Here is a 25,483-nt window from a genome sequence, read left to right as displayed (position 1 = left end):
GGCCACCGTCACGTTTGAGTATTCTTCCAATATGGGGGATTTCATAAAAGTTGTGCATTTACCTAAAAGTAATGTATACTTTTTGGTGTATTATTAATTAAGCAAAGTAATGCAGAATGTCTAATAGTCGACCTTGCCCGACTATGCAATTTGTATTTATCTCTTTGATTGTTATTTTTATATGTACGCCTTTTGTCGCCGACTGTTATTCGTAAGCTGAATTTCGTGTGTGTGTGTGTTGATTCGTAGTAGATCCAAGTATCATTGACTGTTAGCGGATAATCACAGTGCAATAAATCTTTCTCATTCACACCATCGAAATCGAAAGAGCTCCGTCAATTTTTCCTTCTTTCGCCCATCAGACGTCAACTTGCCATCAACTTTGAATACTTTTCGATGTGGTGCAGTCGTTTTATTTACAAGCTGTCGCCAAAAATCAAATCAGGTAAATGCGGTTGATTGGGGAACTCATCGCTTAGCTCAAATTTTTCCGCTGGCGCTGCACATACACCTATAGTTGATTGGTGAAAATCTTCGGCAACTGACCGACGCGTCGACATTCGACGATAAGTTAGAATACACTGATGGTACCGACTTAAGGAACTTTTAGCTTTCTCTTGCAGGTTTTCAACTTCCTCCTTCAACGGCCTCCTTCAAATTTCACCTGTGTGACCAAAACTAAAAACAACATCCATTAAATTCCCTCTTTTCAGCTAAATTTTCGCGACAATAGCTGATCCAAAGGTGAATAGACAAATGAGATATTGACTTAAAATTTTGAATACTTTACCAAGCTTCTGATTTCTATTAACTCTAAGCATTATGAATGAAATGACAAATCTGAAGAAAAAAAATGTTCTTTAGCTATGACTTACATAACCGTAATAAAGCTTTAAAAATATATAAAAAAAAAAGACGTAAGCCATTTAGAGATCTTCCCTCCCTATCAAGAAATAGTGGGAGAGCAAGTAAACTAAGGAATCATTTCATTTTAAACACAAGTTACATGATATTTTTTATTTAATTCTTTATCAAATACATGCAAACAATACATATTGTACATAGATTAAAATATTTCACATAAATATTTCGCTGAGTCGTAAACATCTATGTAATTAATCGTTTAAACAATTACAGAAAATATCCATTTAGAACAATGTCCCCTTAATCGAGAAATTAACAAAAACTGTAAACATGTAATAGAATGCTTCAAACCGATCCCCGTCCTTAATAATAATAATAATAGTTTTTCAATATATCTCAACATAATGTGAAGACTTTCTTCTTTTTTTCCTTTTTTTTTTTACTTTACATCTAGAAGCGTTTATAAAAAATTTATTTATTTATTTATTTATTTTTTTTATTTTACATGTTTTGAAATAATTACAAGTACATGCCATTCACCAAGAAATCAGCTTCGTGCGCGTAAGGGGTTTTGCCGCCCAGGCGACGAGCTCTCCGACCCACAGTTCTTAGGCGGCAACCAATCAAAATGGCCAGAGCGGCGGTTATTAGGACGCCCAACGTTAATGATAGGACGGCGCCACTCGGTCTGTCGGATAGGCCATCATGATCACGGAACTCCATAGCTAAATTTTCATGGATTACTTTATATTGTTCATGGACGGGAGCATAAGCAGCTGCTGCAGCATTGTGATGCACGGCCATTGCTGCTGTTTCCGATGGAGTTTGAAACTTTTGTACAGCGTACTCTATGCTTTTCACTGATTTACTTTTGGTTTTCCTATGTTTGCGGGGCTTCTGAGAAATTCAAAATTAGTTTATAAAAATCGTTCAAGAATTGTTAATTTATATCATTTCTTACTTTTTTGGGAGGCTCTGTCGATTTTTCTTCCTCATCGTCATATTCGTATGAATTTCCCACGAGATTTTCGTGTGGTACTTTATCAACTTTGTCAACAGAATTTAACTCATTGATTCCGGGTATCGAAGGAGGTTTGTTTTGCTTAGTTAGACCACTTAAAGAAGACACTTTTGTCTGATGCTCTCTCTGTTCGTCCTCTGCGATAGCTAATTTTTGTGATTGTTGCACGTAATTCGTTTCTTCAGGAACAACTGGCATTTGTTGCTGTTGCCCCGGAAGATTCAATTGTGATTGTTGATTTTGCTGCTCACGATTAATAATTGCCTGCTGCTGCCAATTACTCTTAGCGGGTGGCATTAGGTGATCCTGATTAATAATTGGCTGATAAATCGGCGCTTGAGGGGCGTAAAGTCCACTCTGTTCCAATGTTGAGCTATGAACACCATTTTTATCGCTTTTATCGCTTACATAAGCAGTAAATGTGTCGTCATTTGCGTTAGATGGTGCATTGTACAAGACATGGGCATTAACGTTAGGTTTATCTGCATTCGAAATTGTTCCTATACAAAGAAAATTAAAAGGATTTATAGAAAAAATAAATGAAGAATTAATTCTCTTTCTTTCTTGCATAGCAAAGACATAGAAAAGTAAAATTTTTGTCATTAACGAAAAATGCAGTTTTTACCTCTCAAGCATATATTGGGTCTTTGGCTGGATAATTTCATTTTGTTGATCTATTCTATGCTATGAAAGAAGCCCCAAAACTCTACCTCTCTCTGTCTCTGTCTCTGTCTCAACTAGTGGATGGAGTATTATTAATAAGTGCAAAGCTAAGCTTGAAACATTTCATTCGCGTTTGATTTTCTCAATCTCTTGGAAAATGTTAAAGCAGCAGTGATTCATAGCTTCTATCGATTCCAAGTTGAAAGTTCATTGACTTTGTTTTGCTTTTCTTCAGAACATGCCATATTTACTTTTTTTAGGTCGAAGATTATTAAGTTTACTATCGGCCCTGCACTAGTTCTGTAAATGTAGCGGTGTTTGGAAATGGACGACATATTCTTTTATCATGTTCGCGTCGGGTTAATTCAAACATGTCTCAATCTTGGGCAAATATCCGCGACGGCCCTTAAATTACGTAATGTTTCCACACTAATAAGAAATAAAAGCATAAGAAATGAGGAGAATATAACGCTTGTACTTGATCTCTTAATTATGGGCAGCATTTTTTGATTGCATTTCACTTTCAAAAGTTTGACAATTTTGCCATGAATTTTTGAAAAAAAAAATTCTCAAAACAATGAGCTTTCATTCGGACGGCATAAAACTTTGCAAAATTGGAGAAAAGACGAGTTATTGAAAGGGAATTCCGATGATCCCTGGCGTTATACATAAATTCAAAAATCTTCCATAAATAATAGACTGTAACTGTCGATCGGAACGTTCTTTGCATCGAACTCTTATTCTTAATTTGCAAGTGTATGCACAGTGAGAGATTGGAAATTTTACATTATCCATATATGTAAGTTTAAGTAATTTTCTAAACACTATTGTCCTGCTTGTTCGCCTATCTATAGCTCTTGTCTAAACATAGTTTATGACCTAAGCATGAGTTTGCTTATAACTGGAAACGAGGAAGCATGTGTGGACATTAAATTTATCCATTTATTGATATATATAGCTTGTGGATTCCCCGCCCACTAGTCCGTCTAAGTGTTATTCGAAAAATAATCTAATAATAATTAATAAACACCTTCACATAAATATGTAATTAATTTAAATTATTTTCAATTGAAGGCATTTAAGAAAATTTATTGCAAAGTAAAAGAAAATATATGTAAAACAAAAAAAAAAAAAAAAAAGAAACCCATCGCATATTAAGCGTTTTTCAACACAATCATTGCCTGCAACGAAACCAATTAATCAAACTGAAGGAAGACGAACAGCAGCGAACATGCATGAAGACATAAGCGCAAAAATTTGAAATTGATTGCATGAGTACAAAAAAAAAAAAAAATGTCAGAAAACGAACTGAGAATGACAAAAACACATCTCAGGCAGCCCCAACAATGGCTATTAACCAGCCAGTAGTGCATTCTCGCATCCATGCATGCACACTTCATATTCATATCCCCCTTTTTTCTCTTCTTTTCTTTTAATTTCACAAGGAAGCAACATATATATATATATATATATATATAAATGAAAAGGCAACAAACAGTAAATTTTTTAATTGCAACCAAGTTCCCATTGCATATACTCCCCGAATGAAAGATAATTCGTAACAACATGTTCCGGTGTTGTGTGAATTTTCGAAAACAAAATTTAATTTATGAAAACTTGAAAATGCTTCGCTTACATAAAATGTTTATACAAACGCAACGCGTCACAACTAAAGTGCTGTCAGTTGCCCTTGCGTGACATATATATAAATTTTATATTTTCATTTTATCTCACTTCTCCGACACTATTGCAATTAGTTAAACTAGAAGGGAAATTAATGCGAAGCATTTAACTTTTCAGACATTTTACATTTTCGATTATGTTTGCTGGAAAGTTTATTTACCTCGTTTACGATTTTGTAAATTTTTTTTTTTTAATTCAAAAGTGTGCCTCGCTTTTAAACTTTAATAATTAATTAAAAAAAAAAAAATTTAATTTTTATTGCATGCGAGTAAATTGATATATTCCAAGTCTCTTCCTGCTCTTATAAAATTAAAATCTTTCCCTAAGCGATGCACACGGTTACACAGTTCTTACACAGAACTTACCATCATTTTCAACGTTACTGTCTTCGATTTGTTGCTGAGAAGTTAAGACAACTTTGCGATTTTCCCAAGCATTGGCATCTTCGCGATTATTCACCGAATGTTTTATGTCTAATGTGTTATGAGATTGTTTTTGTTGTTGCTGTTGCTGTTGCTGCTGCATGTTTTGTAGCTGTTGTTGAGGAGTTTCTTGTTGCATTGCAGCTGCAGATTGATACTGGTTAGCAAGGGGTAAGGATTTTGTGTTCATAGCGGCATTTTTTTGTTCTAATTTAGTGTTAGAAGCCGCACCAGCAACTCCGGCATTGTTACTAGCATTAGAACACTACAATTGTACATAAATTTATTAATAATTAAGAGAGTTACTAAAGACCTTTCAAATTAATTCTTAGGTAAGCAACATCTACAGTGAATACGAAAATTGTGAAAAGTATTTTGATAAGTTAAAATTACTATGAAATTTTTATATAAATAAATGTTCGTATCGAAAGCTGCTTCATTTTTTTAAATCTCGGTTTTTTGAATATTAAATGTCATCGAGCTTAAGAGAGGAATTCAAATTTGCCCTGCTTCTGTATTGACTTTAAGATGAAGATAGGAAAAGTGGATGAGGAGGTGTAAGTGAAATGGTTCAACAATTTTTGTTTCCGAATATAGTCGCATAGCAGGCATCGAACATTGACGATAAAGCAAAAATTTGCTCAAAATTGAAAATTCATATTTTAAATGCGTTCTTCTTGAAACCGTGCCATAGATGAAATTGCTGAGAGAGTTGCGTGGGATTTTTTCGACAAACTAAATTTTTTTCAAACGTCACCCTAACGTATTCCAGTTGCAGTACCGGACATATTTACTTTGTTGTGTGGATGTAAGCAACTTCCGCAAGGGCGTAAGGGCGACCCATATTTCATTATACCGATGACATATATTAGATACTTTACACTTTTCCCACTGCAGTTATTCACTCAATTTGTTAATAATACTCCGAAAATTATTCGTAATATTTCTGTAAATGCAAAATGTTCGTGAAAGACCTTATATTAAAGGAGTCAACTAAGATAGTCTAAATTTCGTTTCGTAAATTTAGTTTACCTGTTAAAGATCTTATTGTTTTCCAGGTGCGCTTGTCATAACAACCCACAAGCTCCATCTTGTCGCCACATAAGAAAACAGACTTGTGTGATTCAATTTCTCTAAAGCTCAATTTTCATTACGAAATGTGAAAAATTATACCTTTACACCTTTAAGGCTACTTTTTCATTAGAACCCCTACGAGGGTTGAAATAGTTCTACGCCGTCCAAGTTTGGGAAAATTAATTTTCATGTCAAATTATTATTGTGGACATATTTTGATCAAGAAGTATTGAAAATGAGGCCTTTTTGCTAAATAAAGACTTAGCAAGGGGTTCAAAAACTTGCCCCATCCGGTCCAAACTTTTCATTCCAACTTGGAATGCCAATTTATTATTATTAAACAACTTTCGCCGTAAAATTTTGAGAATTACGTTATTCTTCTTATTTTGATAAGCCGTTGTATGTGGAGTGGTTCGAGATTATGTCGACGTACGTCAGTGTATCAAATGTTATCAAAACATCTCAAACGTTGTGGCCTGTAGGTTGGACACAAAAATACATGGATAAATATCGGAGAGACGGACAGACTAGCTTAAATCGGTACAATAAAAGGTGGGTTTCTCTTAAGTCTTACGTCCACAAAAACTTTTTGAGATCAAAATATTTGGATTGTTATTTTCCATAGCAATTTTTTTCATGGGGTATCCTTCTTTTACTCGATAGCCATCAACTAAAAATTCGCATACGCACAAACACATATACACATTTTCATATTAGTTGTAGCAAATAATGCATCTTTGCCCAACGAGCAAAAGTTAACGGGCAGACATGGGTAGATGGGCTCAGAATACTGCTCTGATTAATATGAAATGTACTTTTTAGCATCAATAAAACTTTAGTTTGTTCCTTCCATATCCTTTGGTAGTGATTGTAAAATATGATAAATTCATTTGAATTTTACCTCAATTCCCTCGTCACTGCCATCGTCACACTGAGGTATACCATCACAAGCATTATATACTGCTATGCATTCTCCGGAATGGCAAGCGAATTGAAAACGACCACAGGTTTGTGTGACATTAAGTACTGTACATATGTAAGAAGACATTTGATGGATTATAAAAGACATTGAATTAATACTAAAGCGCATTTAACTAACATTTTGCCTGTATACTGCCAGAGGTGGAATCGATTGTTTGGACATTATTCACTGACACTCCTGGAATCCTTTGTATATCGGGTTTGATTATATTGCTTGCACTTTTGGTGGGTGGAGGGAATTCGAAATTTTTCTTTTGCGTTTCCTGTTTCAGTTTTAAATTCGTTAATTCCCATTCTTGTTGCGATATTTTTGAGATGACGCTCTGTGTTGGAGGCGCAGATGGGCGTGATGTGACTATCTCACTGACATGTTTCACTACGGGTGTCAGTACAGCACTTGTATAATTGGCGTGGCGCGTAAATTTACAATGAAAATTTTCCGGTGATCCGCATTCGAATAAATAGCAATAGCCGTTGTTCTTATTCTCAAATATGTAAACGTCGCATGATTCCGTCTCACAACACAAACGTTGACATTCTTCTATTGTATCCAATTCCAAGCCTTGCAAATATTTACCACCTATGGCCTGCGATTCACCGGTACGTATGATAGTATTTTGATGGATATCAAATTGACCTGAAAGTATTTGGGACGATCTTATTATTACCTTAAATATGCATAAACAGATGTAATTATGGCAATAAATTTCTTGGATTTATCATTGGTGGTTACACAAGTGTATCTTAAGCTAAAAAATCCCATCATTATCTCATAACGTCTTCAGTTCGGGGCGGAGAAAGAGGACAAGGAGGAAGAGCGTTTTTTAAAGGAATCAATAAACACCTGCTTGGTACAGGGAAGGCTTTCCTTTATTTTTTCTGAATATTTTCAAGTGAAATTTTTAGGTTATCTCTCGACCAAATCTAATTCCTACGAGAAGTTTATATTCTATGAAAAAATACCGAACATAAAGTTATAATGAATTCGAAAGATACTCAAATGATGTTCATTTTACCGGCAGCAGAGAAAAATGGATTTCCAGATCACTTCTTCCGGATTGAGTTCAATGTCAAATGTTAGACGTTTTACTATATTTAAAAATCGTTGATTTTTGAAATAATTCCTAAAGAATAAATCCTAGAGGACACTTGACTGGCTGATTGAATTTAGGAATTTAAGTGGTTCAGGTCGGCGTCGATGAAAGTTGTAGCTTGCTTTCAAGCAGGGCTCACGTCAGAGATCGCAGTTGCCAACTACATAAGGATAAGATGGGTGATTGTCTCTCATCCAGATCCTTTAACGATTCTGTTCGTATTTCTAAAGCCTTTCACGAAAGTTTTTTAAATCTCTAGAATCGGTATATGAATTGAGCTCGTTCGGACCTTGACACATTCTAATATGGTATACGATGTTTCCTTATTATGGTTGTTTTAATAAATATTTCATTGCGTCTTTAATTTGTTGCTTTCATAAGAAAACTGTGATCACGTTTTCGCCTTAAAGCGATCGGGATTAGTCAAACCTATTGATTTCTTTTTTAATGCTGACCTTACTTATTTCGGTTCTATTGCCTTAAAAGATGTCTTGGAAAGCGATATTAGTCAACTTTTGATATAGGATGAATACGGCGCTACGGGAACGATATGAAGTGAATTACGGTGCAAAGTTCTCGTGATACAAAAATCAAGAATTGTCCTCTCACAATTGTGGCGAACAGCTTCAGAAAAACGACGCATTACACTCAGCTAATATTTCCTATTAACAATTTTAACCTTGAGCTTTATTTTATTCTTTGATCATATGACGAAATTCTTGACATTGTATAGTGCTTTGAAATCTTCATTTAAGTAAGGCAAGGTAAGAGATAAAAGTCAATCTTTTTTGTAAAAATTTTGACAAAAAGAATTTTGAGTTCGCGTTCAGTTCGCACTAACCTAAACATAATTCCAAATCCATCCGTTTTGCGAGACGATGTGTGTCTGTCTTGCTGCCATTGTTATTTACGTTTTCTCTGTTTTGCTTGCTAACGTGTTGATTCGATTTTTCAGAGGCAGAGTTAAAACCGCCGACACTTTTGGCTAAAATTAGGAACACAATTGTTATTGTTGACGCGACTTTTGAACATCCTTTCATGTTTTCCAGTTTAGTGTGTTCGTTAAATTTTTTCCAAAAATATTATATATGATTATTTCTTTGGCTTTTCAAAATTAAAAATTTTTTTTTTTACCTAAAATGGAAAATCAATGAAATTTTATTGAAATAAATAAATTTTCTTGAGAAATTGAACATTTATTTAATCTTTTTACTTGTTAGTTGGTTAGTTAAACAACAAAAACAAATTAAAATTTCCTATTATCGATTTTTTCGTAATAGTCTTTACAATGGGGGAATATTTCTTGCTTTTTGCAAATGCGTTTGTATGTATGTACCAATGAACGCGTAAACAATAATGTTGCATTTTTTTAAGCAAAATATTTAAAAAAATTTTTTTTCTTTTTTTTTTTGTTGTTATTCTTTCTCTTGTATACATACATATATATATATATATTATATTAAACTTTTATTTTATTTCATTTACGTCGTACGTATACATATTTTGCACACTTACTTACTGCTGCTGGACACACTGTGAGCAAACTTAACAAACTAATGTAAAATATTGAAAGGAGCAGTTAGTTGGTGTTATAAAGTTCGTTAGTTATGTGCAATCTGTAGTCATGTAGATTTTATTTACAGAATGTTAGAAAAAAAGCCTGCCGTTCTTCTCAAGGTTTTGTTTTTCAAGAATAGAATTTTACGCCTTGCCCTGCCATGTGCCTTGGTCTTGAAAATGCGCACATATTTCTTTCTATATACATACATATATAATTTGTTTTTAAATTAATTTTCCTTATCTGTTAAATTTTAAATCTTGTTTCTGTTGAAACATTTTCACGCCAAACTTATTCATGTTAGAGATGAAAGCTTAAAGCTTTGGGCGCCGTCTTTAAGGCGAAGAGATGCCTTATTTTCGCTGTGCTTGGAGTATGTTTAATCTTACGCTTTGTCTGATATCTGAAAATTTTCAGAAAAATTAAATGAAAATTTTTTTAATTGATTTAATTGCTAAAGAAGAAAGTTTCAAGTAAATATATCGATTTTTCTTCAGAAAATTGATTTTTCTCAAGCAATTTATAAATTCTCAACAAATCAAGCTATCATAATTAAATAGATGTAAATCAAGGTTGAAATAAGTCAAGCCATAGTCAATGATTAAACTTAACACTGAATATGTCGTAAAAGCACTTACACTTAGCCATTTGAGTGAGAGAAGCTCGATACGTAAGCCTAATCTTATCGTCCCTGATTCATAGTACAGCTACACATTAGGCAGTAAAAGAGAAGTAAGAAATTTATCTCTGCTTTGCCTCATATATTCATTTTCCCAACTGTATACATAAAAACTGGAAAGTATTCTGTCCGGTTACAACTATTTCCTGCTACGTTTACAGTAACTGGTCGTTTAACATCTGGCTTAAGTTGCATATTATTGCTCAGTTTTCTGCATTTTTCCTAGTGGACTAATCAAGCCCCCCTTTTAATCTAAGTTTTGACTTATTTTAATAATAGTCGTCCTGTTTATTTCTAATGTTCCTTCCTAGATGATGATAATACGTTTGTCCATGATTTGTCCAGGTGTTCTTGTACACTATTTATGATGAAAAAGGAAACATAAAAATTCAACAGGAACATTTTTAAATGATTAATACGGAGTGTGGCCACCATCTACTTCAATATCTTTCCAAGCTTTCTTGGCCAACATTAAAATGGTCAGCCAGTATTCGAGTTGTCAAGCATTCGCCCGCTTCCAAAAGCTCCCAAAATTGCTTGTTTGCTTAAATTCGATGATCAATCTCTTCCAGGCTTATCTCCCAAGCTAGTGTCGCCAGATTTGAAACGAGCAAACCATTTCCTGTTCCATTCCATTTTCATTCTTTCCCAAAATCGTACAGCATTATATGACGAATATGACTATGATTGTTGACACGAATTTTTGTAACCTAAAATTAAGAGGATATTTTCATTCATAGGGTTATAAAATACGGTAAATATAGCACGTCAAAGAAACGCCTGATAATTATGCACCAACACAATAGTAATCGTGTCGTTCATTCAACAAGAAGTTTCAATTTTTTTTTTACCTGATCCTTTGGGCAAACTTACATTGATGAAATGGGAGCAAATGTGAACTGTGGAGATGAGTAGGGACAGTAACAGTAAACTAGCATCGCTAAACTGCACTGATGAAGGGCATTTATGCTTTGTGAAATCTATTATAATAAATCTTAGAATTGAAAGAATGGAACCGGTCCATCTCCCCAAATCTTATAAAGGATATATATATATCTTAATCACCGTGAAATTGTGAATCGATTAAGCCATGTCTGTCTGTCTTTGTGTCTGTGATGTGTGTGCTGGCGACATTGTCCGGGTCGCAAAAGTGAGAACACCGACCTCAAATTTGTTAGAAACATTGGAAGTTTTCGCACCCACGTTAGTATTGGGTATGGGCCATATTCGTCATAGCACAAGCGCGTAGACAGCGCGTAAACTGAACGCAGTTTCGTTTCTCTTAGCAAAAATTTATGAGTTTTTGCTCATTCCTGACAAATTATGAAAGGTAGAAGGTTGAATAGTTTGCATATGCAAAAATGGCAAACAGTCGGCCATGCCCACACAAAATGTTTAAAACTGTTTTATACGTTCCCGAAATGAAGACACATTATCTAGCTAAAAATGTCTTAAATCTAAAATAAATAGAACGGATACCACCACGACGGGATGGATGAACTTTTTCTCAATAATATCAGCGATATGGATATCAAACCAAAGGACTTGGAGAGTAGAATGTGAATGTGAAGCTGAGCTTGTTAATTCTAAATTAATAATGATGGACACCTTTTCTTAATAACACCTTTTAGTGAAGTAAGAGATGAAAACTAAATTTTATCCCATTGACTTTTTTATAACTGTGAATAAAAGCATGGGACGCTAAAGATTTTAATGGAGATGGGTCCCAGCCAAATATAACTTTATTATTTTATTATTTTTTTTATTATCTGTTTACTATAAATAAGTAAGTATATGGGAATATATGGTTGCTACGTCGGAAGTAATTGAAGGCGTAGTCCGATTCGAGCCGTTTGCAGTAGCGTTTGTCCTTGGGCCAAAACATATCGATGCGGCACGAATGCACCCAAGATGGACGGACAAGCTTAGATTGAGTCGAAAAGTGATTCCGAATGAATCGTTATAATGAAAGTTGGACTTGTGTCAAGTTCTTTCGGGTGTTACATACATTCGTACAAATTTAATATACGCTTGCTTCACAAATAGTGCCGAGCACAACAAACTTACTAAGTTACTACAAATAAAATCCCTTGTCATTGCTGAGCTGCGGGAACTATACTATTTGACAGGTGTACTGCATGTGTGCAATGATAAACACGATTGGAGTGCGAGCGACTATATATTTGTACTGCTAGTTATTTCAGGTAAATGTCAAGCTGTGAAGTTTTTAAATGACTTTCGAAGCAAAATGTCTACACGGGAATATTCCTTTACTGTTTAAACCAATTACCATAATATGTATATTAGCAGACACTTATCCAATTATTTAAAGTAGAAAATCTCTTAATTATACAATACTTTCGCTAGATTATACTTTTTAATCTCAAGTGTTCGCAAACTGTTTTCCTGTAAGTTATTTACTTAGTTCTAAGTATAAAATATGAATCGGATAAAACATTTATTTTTTTTTTTTTGTTTTTTTTATTTCAGTTTTATGTTATTTCGGTTAATTTAACATTAGTTGGAGAGAATTGAAAACGTACAGAAAATCTTTTAACCATTCTAGGCTATGGCTAGGCTATGTTATTAAAATAATCTTAATTTTATGCGCATGTCCTTCTAATTTCCTTTAAATAACTTTCGGCTTTTTTTTAAATCACTTTTTTTTTTTTTTTTTTTTTTTTTCTACCAACTTGCATGGTCTTTATACCGAAATTTATGAAAACACATGTTAATGAAAATTCTCGTGACTTACAGAAGTATATAAGATTGTGTATGTTTATGTGCATATAAGTATGTTTGTGCAAATATATATATATATATATATATATATATATGTTTAGTACATTTGTATATAACAATAGTTAAGAGCATGTCAGTAAATGTAACCCTTGGTTAAACAGCAAAACTCAAATAAAAGCATACTCGAAAGTGTAGAATTCGCAAGCAGAGGGTAAATAATGCTGTTGTGAAAGGAAAAAATCCATTAAGGGGCTTTGCACATATTAGGGAAGAAAAGCGTGAAGGGAAATTGTTGGTTAAAACAAAAAAGTGTATTTCTTAAATGAGAAAAGTAAAGCTAAGAAATAAATAAATAAATAAAAAAATAAAAAAATAAATTTAAATAAATATAAATAAATAAAATGAAATATACCTATATATATCTTAAATATAATTAAGCATATATATGTATATATATAAAAAAAAAAAATATGTTTAATTATTTTTATATAAATAATATTAATATATATATATATATATCATATAATAAATCAGCAGCCAAGATCACAGACAGACATTAACGCAATAAAAACAATAAAAGCATTTACGACATTAGATATGTAAATTGAAAGACACATTATAATAGAAAACGGACGGAGGTTGAGTGAAGGAAAAGGACTATACCTATGTATACAGTAAATTCTATGCAAGAACCAAATACACATCTACACTTGCATAAATAGTATATAACGTTTTTGAATGTGTGGGTGAGCATATATATATATATATATATATATATATATATACGCTATGCTTTATGTTGATTTATAGGGGTTGTTTGCCTATGTAATGTACAAAGCATTTGGAGCCTACATCCAGCAAGCATGATTCCCATATACATATATATATATATATATATAATATGTATATATATTTATATACAAGTATAGATATATATAAATATTTTATGTGCACACATATATATATATACATATATATGTATATATTCACTTGCTGACTGGCTTAAAGCATAAACATTTGTAAAGGGGATGCTAACGAGGGACTTGTACTTGACATGAAACGGTTTCTAGGGTTTTATTGCTCAATTTACAAGTGTATGCGGTGTCTGTTTTGTCTTTTTTATACGTTTTTCAGTCTAAACAAATAGATGTGTTTTGAATACATTTTTCGTTTTTATGCTGTTGGCAGCAATCTTCGTATTTCTTTAAGGATTATTTGTTGGTGTATTCGTGTGCATAAATTCAGAAAACAAACCTAAAGGTTTCATTGATTTTTTTTTTTTTTTTTTTTTTTTTTAACGTTAACATGTCTGATGGGGGGTTGATGTATGAAATGTATGCATATATACGTATACATAATGATAGTAATAAATGGGAAAAAATTTAAAAAAAAAGGAAAAAAAAAAAACAGCATAGCATAGTAGAATACATTTGTAAGGCATGTACATATACGAAAAGTTTGTAAAATGATTTTGTTTTTCAAGCCACAAAAGAATATCTATATATGTGTACGCATATATGTAGATATACGCATACGCAAAAGTTATAATGACTTAGCAACAGTGTATGCACTGTACATTCAAAATATCAGAGAATAAATGATTTAAATCAACACCTCAATGTGATAAAATAGGATATGAAAAGAAATAAAGCGAAATCTGGAAAAACATATATACACATATATACAAATAAACAAATGAAAGTTTATTTAAGTAAAAAGTGAAGCAGCAGGAGAAATCAAATGAATAACGTTATGCGATTATATATATGTATATATATATATATATATATAGGTTTTATCATCATCGTCCTTCTCAACTCAGCTCAGTGCCTTTAAGCTGACATATATGCATATCGCATATATATGTGCATACTGTCAGCTGTTTGATTTGTTTATTTACACAAACTGACATAATATTTACTTTTGCACTTTTTATGCTTTCATTACTTTTTACGATAAGTTTACTTCATCGTCATCGTTACTGCATCCATGCAATACTTTTTATAAGGAACCATTATGTGATAGTACATATATTAGCTAATGCTATTATAATACATACATGAAACCTTAACCCTTAAAAATTTCCATTTCATACAAGTGCACAAGCATGCATAAATAAAGTTACGGTTTATAATACAATCGCAATATCTCTCGTCGAGTTGTTTGGTCGTTTATTTGCGCCTTTATTGCAATATTGTTATTCTTCATCTTTGCATATATATATATATATATATATAAATATATATATATATGTATGCATGTATGTATGTACGTGGTTGCATCTATAAAGTAAACAATACATAGTCTTCTTGTCTGTACCTAGTCACACAACACATATATATATATATACAGGGTTATATATATATATATATATATGTTTGTTATATATACATGCTTGCTATGTTTTTCTATTTTCATATAAAAATTTTCTTAGTATTTCTTCTATCATTTAATTGTTCTTTTTATGTGCACCTTACTGTACACATATATATGTTTTGATTTTGAGTTTCCTTTTCTGTTTGTTTATTTGTTTTGTATGCTTTACTATGCGCTTTCCTTCAACCTAATCCGAAGGCGTTTACCCATTTCATTGTCCATGAAAATGGTTATTGACATTAAACTCATTTTTTGTTCTTCAAACAAACAAAAAAAAAAAAAAGAAAAAAACGAAAACAGTTATAGAGGGACTGTGAAGGAAAGTTTAAGTATGTCTGGCGTAGATATTTTAAGAAAAATCTTCGCTAAATATCTCGAATTTTTTATCGTCTTTAAGCATAATTTACACACACAAAATTCTTATGTTTTCCAATCTGCATAAGTATATATTGTCAGATAATCTGTTGTCACCTTTCTGTTTAACATTTTCTCACTGACATCTGCAGGAAATGGAACATAAAATAAGCCATTTCAGGCTGACTCGAATGACTTTATAAAATTTAGTAACTTCCTTTTTCCTCTTATTCTTCTATATATCTTTACTTTAATATTACGTTTAAGGTAATATTATAAAGGAATGATTACAACTAAATTGTAAAGGTAGCACCAAAAATGGTATGTTAAATTTATCAAACGATTGTAACTACTTACTCTGGAGGTATGTAAGAGTAAGATGCATATGTGTTCTCTGTAGAGAACCTCCGTTTAAATGGAACTAATTTTGTTATTGCCAAAGTTAAGCCGGGCCTTGATTCAATCATCTGTCTATATATTGTTGAGGTGTGTTTAAGGCATAATTTTTGCTTCTTTACACCGTTCCACCTTTGGAGTGATAATATTGGCTTCAGAAATAAAAAAAACAAATGTAGATCTGTAAGCGTTTGACATTCTTTCGGAATCAGTCGCATTGCGAGAGATTTCAAATTCAAAATATCAGTTTTCTTAAGCAAAAACAAAAAACTTTGTATGGGATTAATCACTAAAAAGATGTATTCAACTGCTTGGTCAACGTTTTTAAGATTCGACTAGAAACAGCATTTTTACACTTTCTTTATATGCGTTATACTATTCACATACCTGTATTTTCGCGGCATCATATTATGTATGAAACGCTGCAGGTCTTCAAGAGCGTTTTCTGCATACGCCACTTGAAGAATACTCAAGAGTATGATTAAAAAGAAAAAAGCAGCATTAAGAACACAGGGTGACATATTGCGCACTCAAATTTCGCCCAGAGCCTCTGTGCAGTGCCATTAACTTGCAAAAATACTTTGTGGCGAGATATTTTGCTTGTACCTTAAGGATAGTAAATTCCGCGTAATAATTATGTATCTACGTGGAATATGGCGTCGAATTATATTGATTATATAAAACTATCGTTTCGATTCGCTATATCATACGGTAGCGAGTCAAAACATGAGCAATTTATAAAAAGATGACAGCATTTCAAGAATTTTTCTTTTCTGTAAATATTTTGAACTGAGAACAGAGAAAAGAGAATATGTTAGATTTATCAACGTGTAGGTGTACGCAGCGACGGTCCTGTAAGATAAATTAATATTTGATTAATCCAAAGAAGAGAAACAATTTAGTTGTAACTGAGTCTTTGCTTGTCTATTGCAATTACAGGTCTAGCTCCGCAATTATGTGAAAATCCAGCTAACTCGATTCATAGAAACACTTGGAATTAACAAGCAAGCGATAATTTTGACTTTTTGCTGTTAATATTTGCTGAAAACCGTAAACTCACACACGACAAGCACACACAGACACACTCAGTCATGTTTCCTGTAAAGTGAAGAGTGAGCCGTTTATTCATTTTGTCAAAACGTTTGCAACGCCCAAAAGGAAGCCCCAGAAAATCAGCATTGTATTCTGAATCGGTTCAAGGATGTCCGTCTGTCTACTTGACCGCCTGCCCGTCTGTTTTAAAATTCTCCTCTTGCCGCAAAAATGAAGCTAAAGTCTTCATAGTTGGCAGGAACATTGTAAGCAGATCAGTTAGGCCAAATCGGTAGAAGGACACACCTACTGTATGGAGTGAACTAAGAAAGCCTCCGTTTTTCAAAAGGATTTAAAAAGGTTGCTCATTGCTTATTAATTTTACAGTAGATAAATCTACAAATATTTGAACGTATATTCCATGGGTGAATCTGTAGCATTTTTACAGAAATGAAAAAATCCACCACGTCCATCCTATATATATATATATATATAAATTTAATTTTTTTTTCAGTACCTTTATAACGCATAGAAGCAAGCTTCAAAAACCCCGTAGAGTATATAAAATCTTGGCCAATAATAAACTCAAAGTGCACCTAAGCATGGCCGTATGTTTGTGTGTCCTTCTGTCCGTTTGTCTAACTGTTTAACGTCTATGGTACGCATTCTCACGTTCGCAAAGCTGAGGATATTGCCCACAAATTTGAGTTTGATAATGGCCCAAACAATGGGGTTTAAATGGCCCAGAATTTGAAATAGCCTCGTTAAAGGACGCTGCTGCAATGCCCATACGCCCATACAATCGAAATAGGCTTTCCTTGTCTTTTGCTCGCTGCTTATAAACTACAAAAGACACGCGATATAAATTTCCACAAAATTATTCCACAAATATAGAAAAGATCAGCCGCACCCGCCACTTTGGAGCATGCTATACTATACTATTACTTTTTTCAGTCCTTTATATTATAAAGGTGATGCGTATAAAAGATTCGGTCGCAACCGAATATCTTTTTCTGATTTGTTAATCTTATGCTATAGGCATTGTTGGCTTGATTTCTTTTTTTTTATTGTTGTTTATATGTCGTCGTTGGGAACACGATAAACTTCGATTGCAGCTGTAGGTAGTGAACGGTAAATAATAAAATGAAGGTTTTGATAACCAAACAAAAGTGTAAATTTAAGTTAAGTTTTTTTATTTAAATTTTTGTGAGTTTTGCAGCAGCTATAAAGACAAGCAGTTATATTAAAAAATGATTCAACATTACTTTGATTTTAAATTTTCATTCAATCAGGAAACGATTCTGAATTGATCGGGTATTGCGTACGTCCTCTCAAGCCTATTAGGTGATATAAAAATGTATGCTTAGCATAGATGTCATTCCATCAACAATTCATTAATAATCGTAGAATAAAAAAGCCTTCACGTAAACACTCCAACCATAACAAGTTTGGAGACAGGCCATAATCTATTGGAAGATGAAATAACTACGTTGTTGTTATAGTCAAAAAGCCATCGAAGGCTATAGATCCTGTTCAGGAACATTAATTAAAAGAAACAATTTTGCAAAAAAATATACTCTTGCATCCGCCTAAAGTTTAGGTCACAAAATTACTTCGTCCTTTTCTTGCTTTATATGCATTCAAGAGATTAGAGAGAGTTTGACCATTTAGAAGAAGTAGAATGTTTCCGGGGAAACAAAAAAAAGCGAAATGCTTTAAAGAAAGTATATGAGAAATGTATCTTACATTACTTATAAAAGATTCATTATATCAAGATAATTTATTGTGAAAACATTCTCTTACATAATTATCACAATATTGGTAGGCTTATGATGGGACCTTTACCAATCAATTCTCCTTTACGCGTAGGTAGATGTACGATGGCACCATTTGAGATTTCAAAAATTTACTTACTTGAATGAATGATTGAATAGACAGGCGGACTTAGTTAAACTTACTTACTATGTGGGATGTGTCGAATCGTCTAAGCTCGAAATGTTACAAAGAGGAGGACAGAATTATGTAACCACTATTCTATAGCGGGGCGCGCAAATGTTTAGATAGTCAATTTCCAATTGTTTACAATTTTGCTTTTTTTTTTTTTATAGTATTCAGGTTTACATAAAACAGAAATTGAACCATTTGCTGGTAAATATTATTAAAATTGCGCATTTGCAAAACTTGCTCTTATTTACAAAAAAAAAAAAAAAAAAAAAAAAAACAAACTTTATCTCTTTTATATAAAAAAATTTATATCTGCATAGCATTGCTTTCAAGATATAAGGGTAGTAAGCTTCCTTGATCACCTGACAAAATTTCCAAACCGTTTAATTAGCTAACTATAAGTAACTATATAGCAGCTTTTGTAGTTTTTGAATAAAGTTCTCGTTGAATTTTCGCTTTTCCATTTTAGTGTAATATTGCTTATGGGTCGGGTATGTAAAACTATATTTTTCATAACCATTAAGTACGCATTGCCGATCATCATGAGTCAAAGTTTGGTGTCCCTCCAGTTGCTTGCATCTGGTTTTGTTATTGGAACAAATGGATTGACTTTGGAACAGGATGAGAAAATAAATATGAAAATTGAAAATTATTCTTTACAATTAATTAAATTCTTCCAAATGATATTCCAAAATTTCCTATAAGATATTTAATATTGAATCGGCGATTACCTAATACAGGGCGCTTGATATTAATGATGTTTTCATTTCTTTCCAACATCTTCTATCACTACAAACCAATGTCGTTGGTTCATCTCCATAACATTTTCTTAACATTTTCAAGGCAACTCAAATCCCATTTACAGAACTGATTTTTCTATGTAAAACTTGAAACTAATAGATTCAATGTATAGAAAATAGAAGAGGGAGTGTCACAGGGAAGTGTTTTAAGCCCAATAATTTATGCAACTTTCACTTCAGTTTTCCCAATCGCTGACAATGTTTCAATTGCGGCATAGGTAGATAATATAGCCATTCTGATCCCATGAATGATTCCTACACGTGCTACATGCTTATCTCCACAAGATTTCGTTTTGGCTGATGAAACAAATGCTGAAAAGCGCTAAAATTAGGTTGAGAAGACTATATTGGCTAATTCATGTAGAGTCTTAAGTTAATCTAAAAAATAAATGCATTTTTTACGAGAGTATCCTCCAATCCACCTGGACTTACGGCATACAATTATGGCTAACTCTAACCTTGAAACGCGTGAAAAATATCTTTTCAAGAATTTTCACTTCATCTTGATCTGGAATCTCCATTAAAAGCTTGTTTTCAAAATGAAGAAAAAAAATTCCCCTTACTTTCTGAACACAGTGTACTAAGTACACATATGAATAAGCCCGATAAAATCAATAACAACGATTTATTAAATGTAGTTAATATTGAAGTTACTAAAAGGATGTTAATCATGTGATAGCACACATATACATTTTTATGAACTCGATATTAAATATAGCATCAACTGTTTGAGGTATTTGCTGTGGACTTTATGCCAAAGAAAAAAAGCCCAAAAAGTCATACAATCTTGGCGGCCAAATTATATTATTTCGCTGATTGAAATGTTCTCAGAAAAACTTTATGCTTTCATTGTACCATCTGAATGGAATCGTTTTCCTTTAATGTGCATATCATTAGTTATAGTCCATAAATTATTTGAAATTGTTTCACCAATGCATTTCGGAATATCGTAGAAAATCTATTTAAAAGTGTAAAAGAAAATCAAACAGAACGTGTTTATGTGGTTTCATGATCACAAACTGAAAATTATTTTTAACTTTTTTTTTTTTTTTTATGGTCAAGAGCAATGAAGTCATTCCTAAGTATAGTCACTCGATAATTTATTTTTATTTTTTTTTAATGTAAGCGTGATAAGCACATGTATGTAAATATCTGGAAAACAACGCTTGTCTCTATAGATAAATAAGAAATGCATTGAAACACGCGTACGTCCACATAATGGATAAAATTGTCTAATAAAATTAGGTGTCGCAACTTTCTATTTACCATTCAAAAGTTATATTAACTTACTCAGATGTTTGTTATAACAGTGTCTAGTGACAAATGAGAATTTTTTGAAATTCTTCTCTTTACTACTGTTTTACTGTTTAATCTCATATTCTAAAATGATTGTATTGGATACGCAATGGCTTAGGATCAATCCAATCAAAGATGGATTGCATCCAATAATAAAAAATGCCTTACATCCCTTTCAACCTGAAAGGGCCTGAAGGGCCGTTTATTTAAAATAATGCTTCATAAAAAAAGTTATGGATTTTGGCCAGAAGTATTTTCACTGCATAACTCAACGTTAAACAAGTGTTTGTCGTAGTCTTTTGTCCCCTATATGTTTCCAGGATTTCGAGGAAGCAAGGAAATGTGATGCAAACGATGTTGTCTACTCAAGAAGACTTATTTTCAATTTTCATCTTCGAAGGCCCAATTCGTCATATGGTCCGGTGGTACCGTCGATAGCATGGCGCATACACGCATAGAGGGTCCCCTAGAGTTTGGGCTATCGCGTAGCTTTGTTTGCAAAGATTTTTTTCACCGATCTCCCCTAATAGTGATAATGAATTCAAGAAAGTTTTGCAGCATGTCTCTCTATGTATTTATGTCCTTCCTGTCCACTATTTGCTGCTAATACTTACCGCTCGTTTATGAAAGAAACGACTATTATAATATTATAATCAGCACTGCTGAGTATTGCATTACTTTTTCGAGAAACCAAGGCACTAAGCATTTAAGCGGTAAAGTGTCAAAATTCAAGTTTCTAGCACTGCGTAGCTGTTTATAGGTTTGTGAAAACGAAAGAAATGACAGAACTTTTCTTCACATCTAACACCTGAACGGGCAGCGTGTAGGTGTATTGCTTTTAATGCCTTTACGGTATCCATTTATTTATTTACAAATTTATTTATTTCTAGTTTCAGTTCGTTTTTCTCAAAGCTCTGACTAATCTTAATGAAATTTAATATCTACAATTAACAAAACCACAAATTAAGTAGACACGACAAATACGTACACATGCGTTGCGTGTCTCTTGTCTCTTTAAGACTACTTTTAAATACAAAAGCATATTAAGTTTTATAAATCGTAGACAATATATATAAAGTTGATTATTGTATATGAAGGAGTAAATACGTGTAAAGTGTTTATTTCAATTAGTCGCTAGCAAGAAAAAAGGCCGCCTAGCAGGCGACTTGGACATATTTTATATTAGTTTCTACGTTTTTCGTCAAATATTTGCTAATGCATGGGGTATTCATTTAAGCTTAAGCTTAATATCTATAATTTAACCGTCAACTGTATTACGCCTGGAAGTGTTGACGGTTATAATTATGTAATATATTTGGTAATCGCACTGTTGAAGAAAATGCCATTGACCGCTTAACGTATTATCTTTTCTTTTCTTCTTTTACCGCATAATTATTTTGGGCAGGCATTTAACATTTACTGAAATGGGGTGGAAAGTTTCCAAGCTAAACGAGAGTGAAGAATAAACTTTTGTTTTTTGCTAAATGATGGAATTCATTTAAACAAATCTATCTATTTCCGAGCTTTTGTACTCTGGAAGAAAAGTTGATATATTATCTCTATAATGAAAAGCTCAAAATTATAAACCTTTTAGTTTAGACTCTTAAGTTATATCTTAAATTTTCGTTCATCATCTTTTCTATTTTTTTGGTTCTTTAATATGATCAATCGTTCAAGGGATGTCTCATATTCGTGTAACAGGGTAAAGGTTAGAAAGAAATGACGAAAGAGAAGTAGGTAGATGGAAGAGGAAGATGGCCACAGTCTAGGGAGTGTGTGCCCCATCGGTAAGTGTCATGCCTTCACCGATTAGGCACTTACTACGGCTACGACCAAAATAAAATCTAAACTGATGGGACCGAAACTTAGCTGAACTTATTATTCGCCATGTTTCGGTATAAATTCCTACAAATTCGACTTTGTTAGAACGCTTTCCTAAATGGAGACGTGCTTTTAGCTAGATGGGTTATATAAGTGGATGTTTAAAACGTCATCTCATCTGATTTAAATTTTTCACAACAATTTAGTATACGCTGCAATTAGTTTACGATTAATCGGTGATTTTTTCGAGGAATTTTCAAAATTTCAATTTTTATTTGAACAACGACTTTTTTAAGAAAGGGAGTGGGTGTAAAAATGTTCGAGCCAATCCATTTGCGGTTGGGTTTGTCCCCGGGCTGAAATCGATCAGCCTACCATAGTTTGTCAAAAATTGCAACCTATAGATTGGACAGATGCCAGACGGACAGCTGGATCAACATGTTTAAATCGATTCAGAAGTTGGTCGGTGTTGGTCGAAGGTTTATCCTAACCCCTTCTGGATGTTATATACGCTCTGTAGCGCGAGCGCTGTAGGGTATGAAAAGTTGATTATATATCTTTAAGTAAATCCATCAACGATTTTTAAAACTCTACATATTTTTACATTTACATATTTCATTAATGTTTTTTTGAAGCATGAAAACAGAAAGGTGTCAAACTGATGCAAAAAGGATATAAAGTAAAGTATCCGAAATCTTTTTTTGATTGAAGTTTCTCAGGAGTTTTTCAAAATCTATGTTTTTGAAATCATTGACACACAAAGATATCGATCCTATTAAAGTTATTGAAATAATGAAGTGTGTATGCTATTACAGTTTTGCAAGGTAATAGTCATCACGTGAAGTATAAATTTAAATCATTTGTATACAAACCAACCAACCAACTATATATGTCTATATGTGTATTTCCCAATTTCCAACAAGTGTTTGCTGTTGTTCAAGCAATTCTTCGTTTCCTATTTACAGAAGTTTTGCTTTCCATCAGCAAAAATGTAGGCTTCAGATTTGATTTGACCTTAGAGGGTTTTACTATTGCGAAAGTGAGTAGGCAAGATAAGTCGATTTTTTTTTTTTTTTTTTTTGATAAATGTTCAAATAAAGGTCATTTTTCAACTTTAAAAAAACTTGCTTATCAGCTGAGCTAAACGTGACCGATTTCAAGAGTAGATGGAAAGGAAAATACCATGAAATTGACAAATGCCTTTTAAAAAAATCATAACAATATCTAGACAGACATATAACAACAGTGAAAATCCTTGCGATGCTTTCTAACTATTCGCCTAAGTAAGGAGGAGTTTCATTATATTTTTTATTCGGTCAAAACGTTTACACTATCCGGAAAGAAACTTTAGAGGCCCTACACTATATATAACACATACACTTGATCGGCATCAAAAGTTGAGTCGATTTAAGCATGTCCGCCTGTCTGTAAAGTCTCTTGTAAATATTCTCCTGGCCATAAAAATCAAGTTATCGGCTGCATATTTGGCAAATATATTCGAAGTTCTTGCATGCAGGTTGGTATTAAAAGTGGACCAAATCGCTCGGAAAAGAGACCTACTGAGCATGGTCGACTGAGAATACCTCTGTTTTTCAAAAGCCATGAAAAATAGTTCTTTCCTTATTACTCACTGCAAACTACAGCAGACAAACTTATAAAAATTCGAGCGTATATTCTGTAGTGAATGCTATAGTACCTGCACAAAAGTAGGAAAAATCTTACTTACCCAAGATTATACTGTAATGGTCAAAACCATTATAACGCGTAGAAGCAGAGTTCAAAACCCCCAGTGCCAAATTCAGAATCCATTTAAGTAGATCGTCTGTCTATTTCTTCATCTTCCCATATATGTAGTATTTCACCGTTCACAAGAAACAAGAGATCGCCTACAAATTTAGCGAATAAATTTGAAAATGACCAAAACCGGCCAAGAGGACGCGCCTACGAGGCAATAAAAACTGAGAACTCCTTTTCTTCTCGTATTGTTTGCTCGTTATTGAAAAACTACACAGAACATGCTATGAGAATTTCTATGGTTGTTCTACAAAGGTTGAGTAGAGTATGAAAATTTAGTTTTTCCCTTTTTGTTTAGTCTTCTATAGGATCGCGGTGATGCTGACAAAAGTTTCGATCCCAGCCTGAATATAATTTTCTTACTTTTTTTGGAATTCAAGTTGATTGGTAACGAAAATTCCTTTAGAAAAGGAAAATTGTAAAGACGACGAATGGTCGTCGTTTTGATGGCACGCAAAAAAACCGCAAAAAATTTGTTACTCTCTGCTTGCTTTTATCAACGTTACGGTTATCTCTTTACCAGTTGGAAAACAATTGACAGTTTTTGATTAAAAAAAAGAAAAAAAAAAAAAATTATAGAAAATCTAAAAATTTTCTTTAAATAAATTTTAATGATTTGCTAACCGTTGTTGGTTTTGGCAACGAATGCTTTCACATTTTTAAAGCAAATATGATATAATGCGGTGAACAAATATACGCATATATCAAGTGCTGTGAAGTATGAAGGGGAGTTGAGAAAACAAACTATACAAATACATACTTATAATACATTTCCACCTGCATGTATATGTAAGTGCCTGCGTACATACTCGTATTTTGGTTAAGCGTACGTTAATGCAAGCTAACATAAAATATAAAGTAGAGAATGTTGATGTTGTGTTTATATTAT

At 32.9% G+C, this 25,483-nt stretch overlaps 1 protein-coding gene across 1 annotated transcript; it reads right to left on the bottom strand.

The window, feature by feature from the left end:
* Positions 1-1,317: 1,317 nt before the first annotated feature.
* On the bottom strand, positions 1,318-8,930 carry LOC119634067. Its single transcript, XM_038027994.1, has 6 exons — positions 8,644-8,930; positions 6,827-7,345; positions 6,629-6,753; positions 4,597-4,918; positions 1,826-2,385; positions 1,318-1,761 (listed from the first exon to the last, which is right to left on the bottom strand). Exons 1-6 carry the CDS (start codon positions 8,840-8,842, stop codon positions 1,384-1,386), a joined length of 2,103 nt encoding a protein of 700 aa, XP_037883922.1. The 5' UTR covers positions 8,843-8,930; the 3' UTR covers positions 1,318-1,383.
* Positions 8,931-25,483: the final 16,553 nt, after the last annotated feature.

This window comes from Glossina fuscipes, unplaced genomic scaffold, assembly GCF_014805625.2.
Source record: "Glossina fuscipes isolate IAEA_lab_2018 unplaced genomic scaffold, Yale_Gfus_2 2, whole genome shotgun sequence".
Taxonomy (NCBI): domain Eukaryota; kingdom Metazoa; phylum Arthropoda; class Insecta; order Diptera; family Glossinidae; genus Glossina; species Glossina fuscipes.
This window is presented reverse-complemented; position numbering and strand designations above follow the sequence as displayed.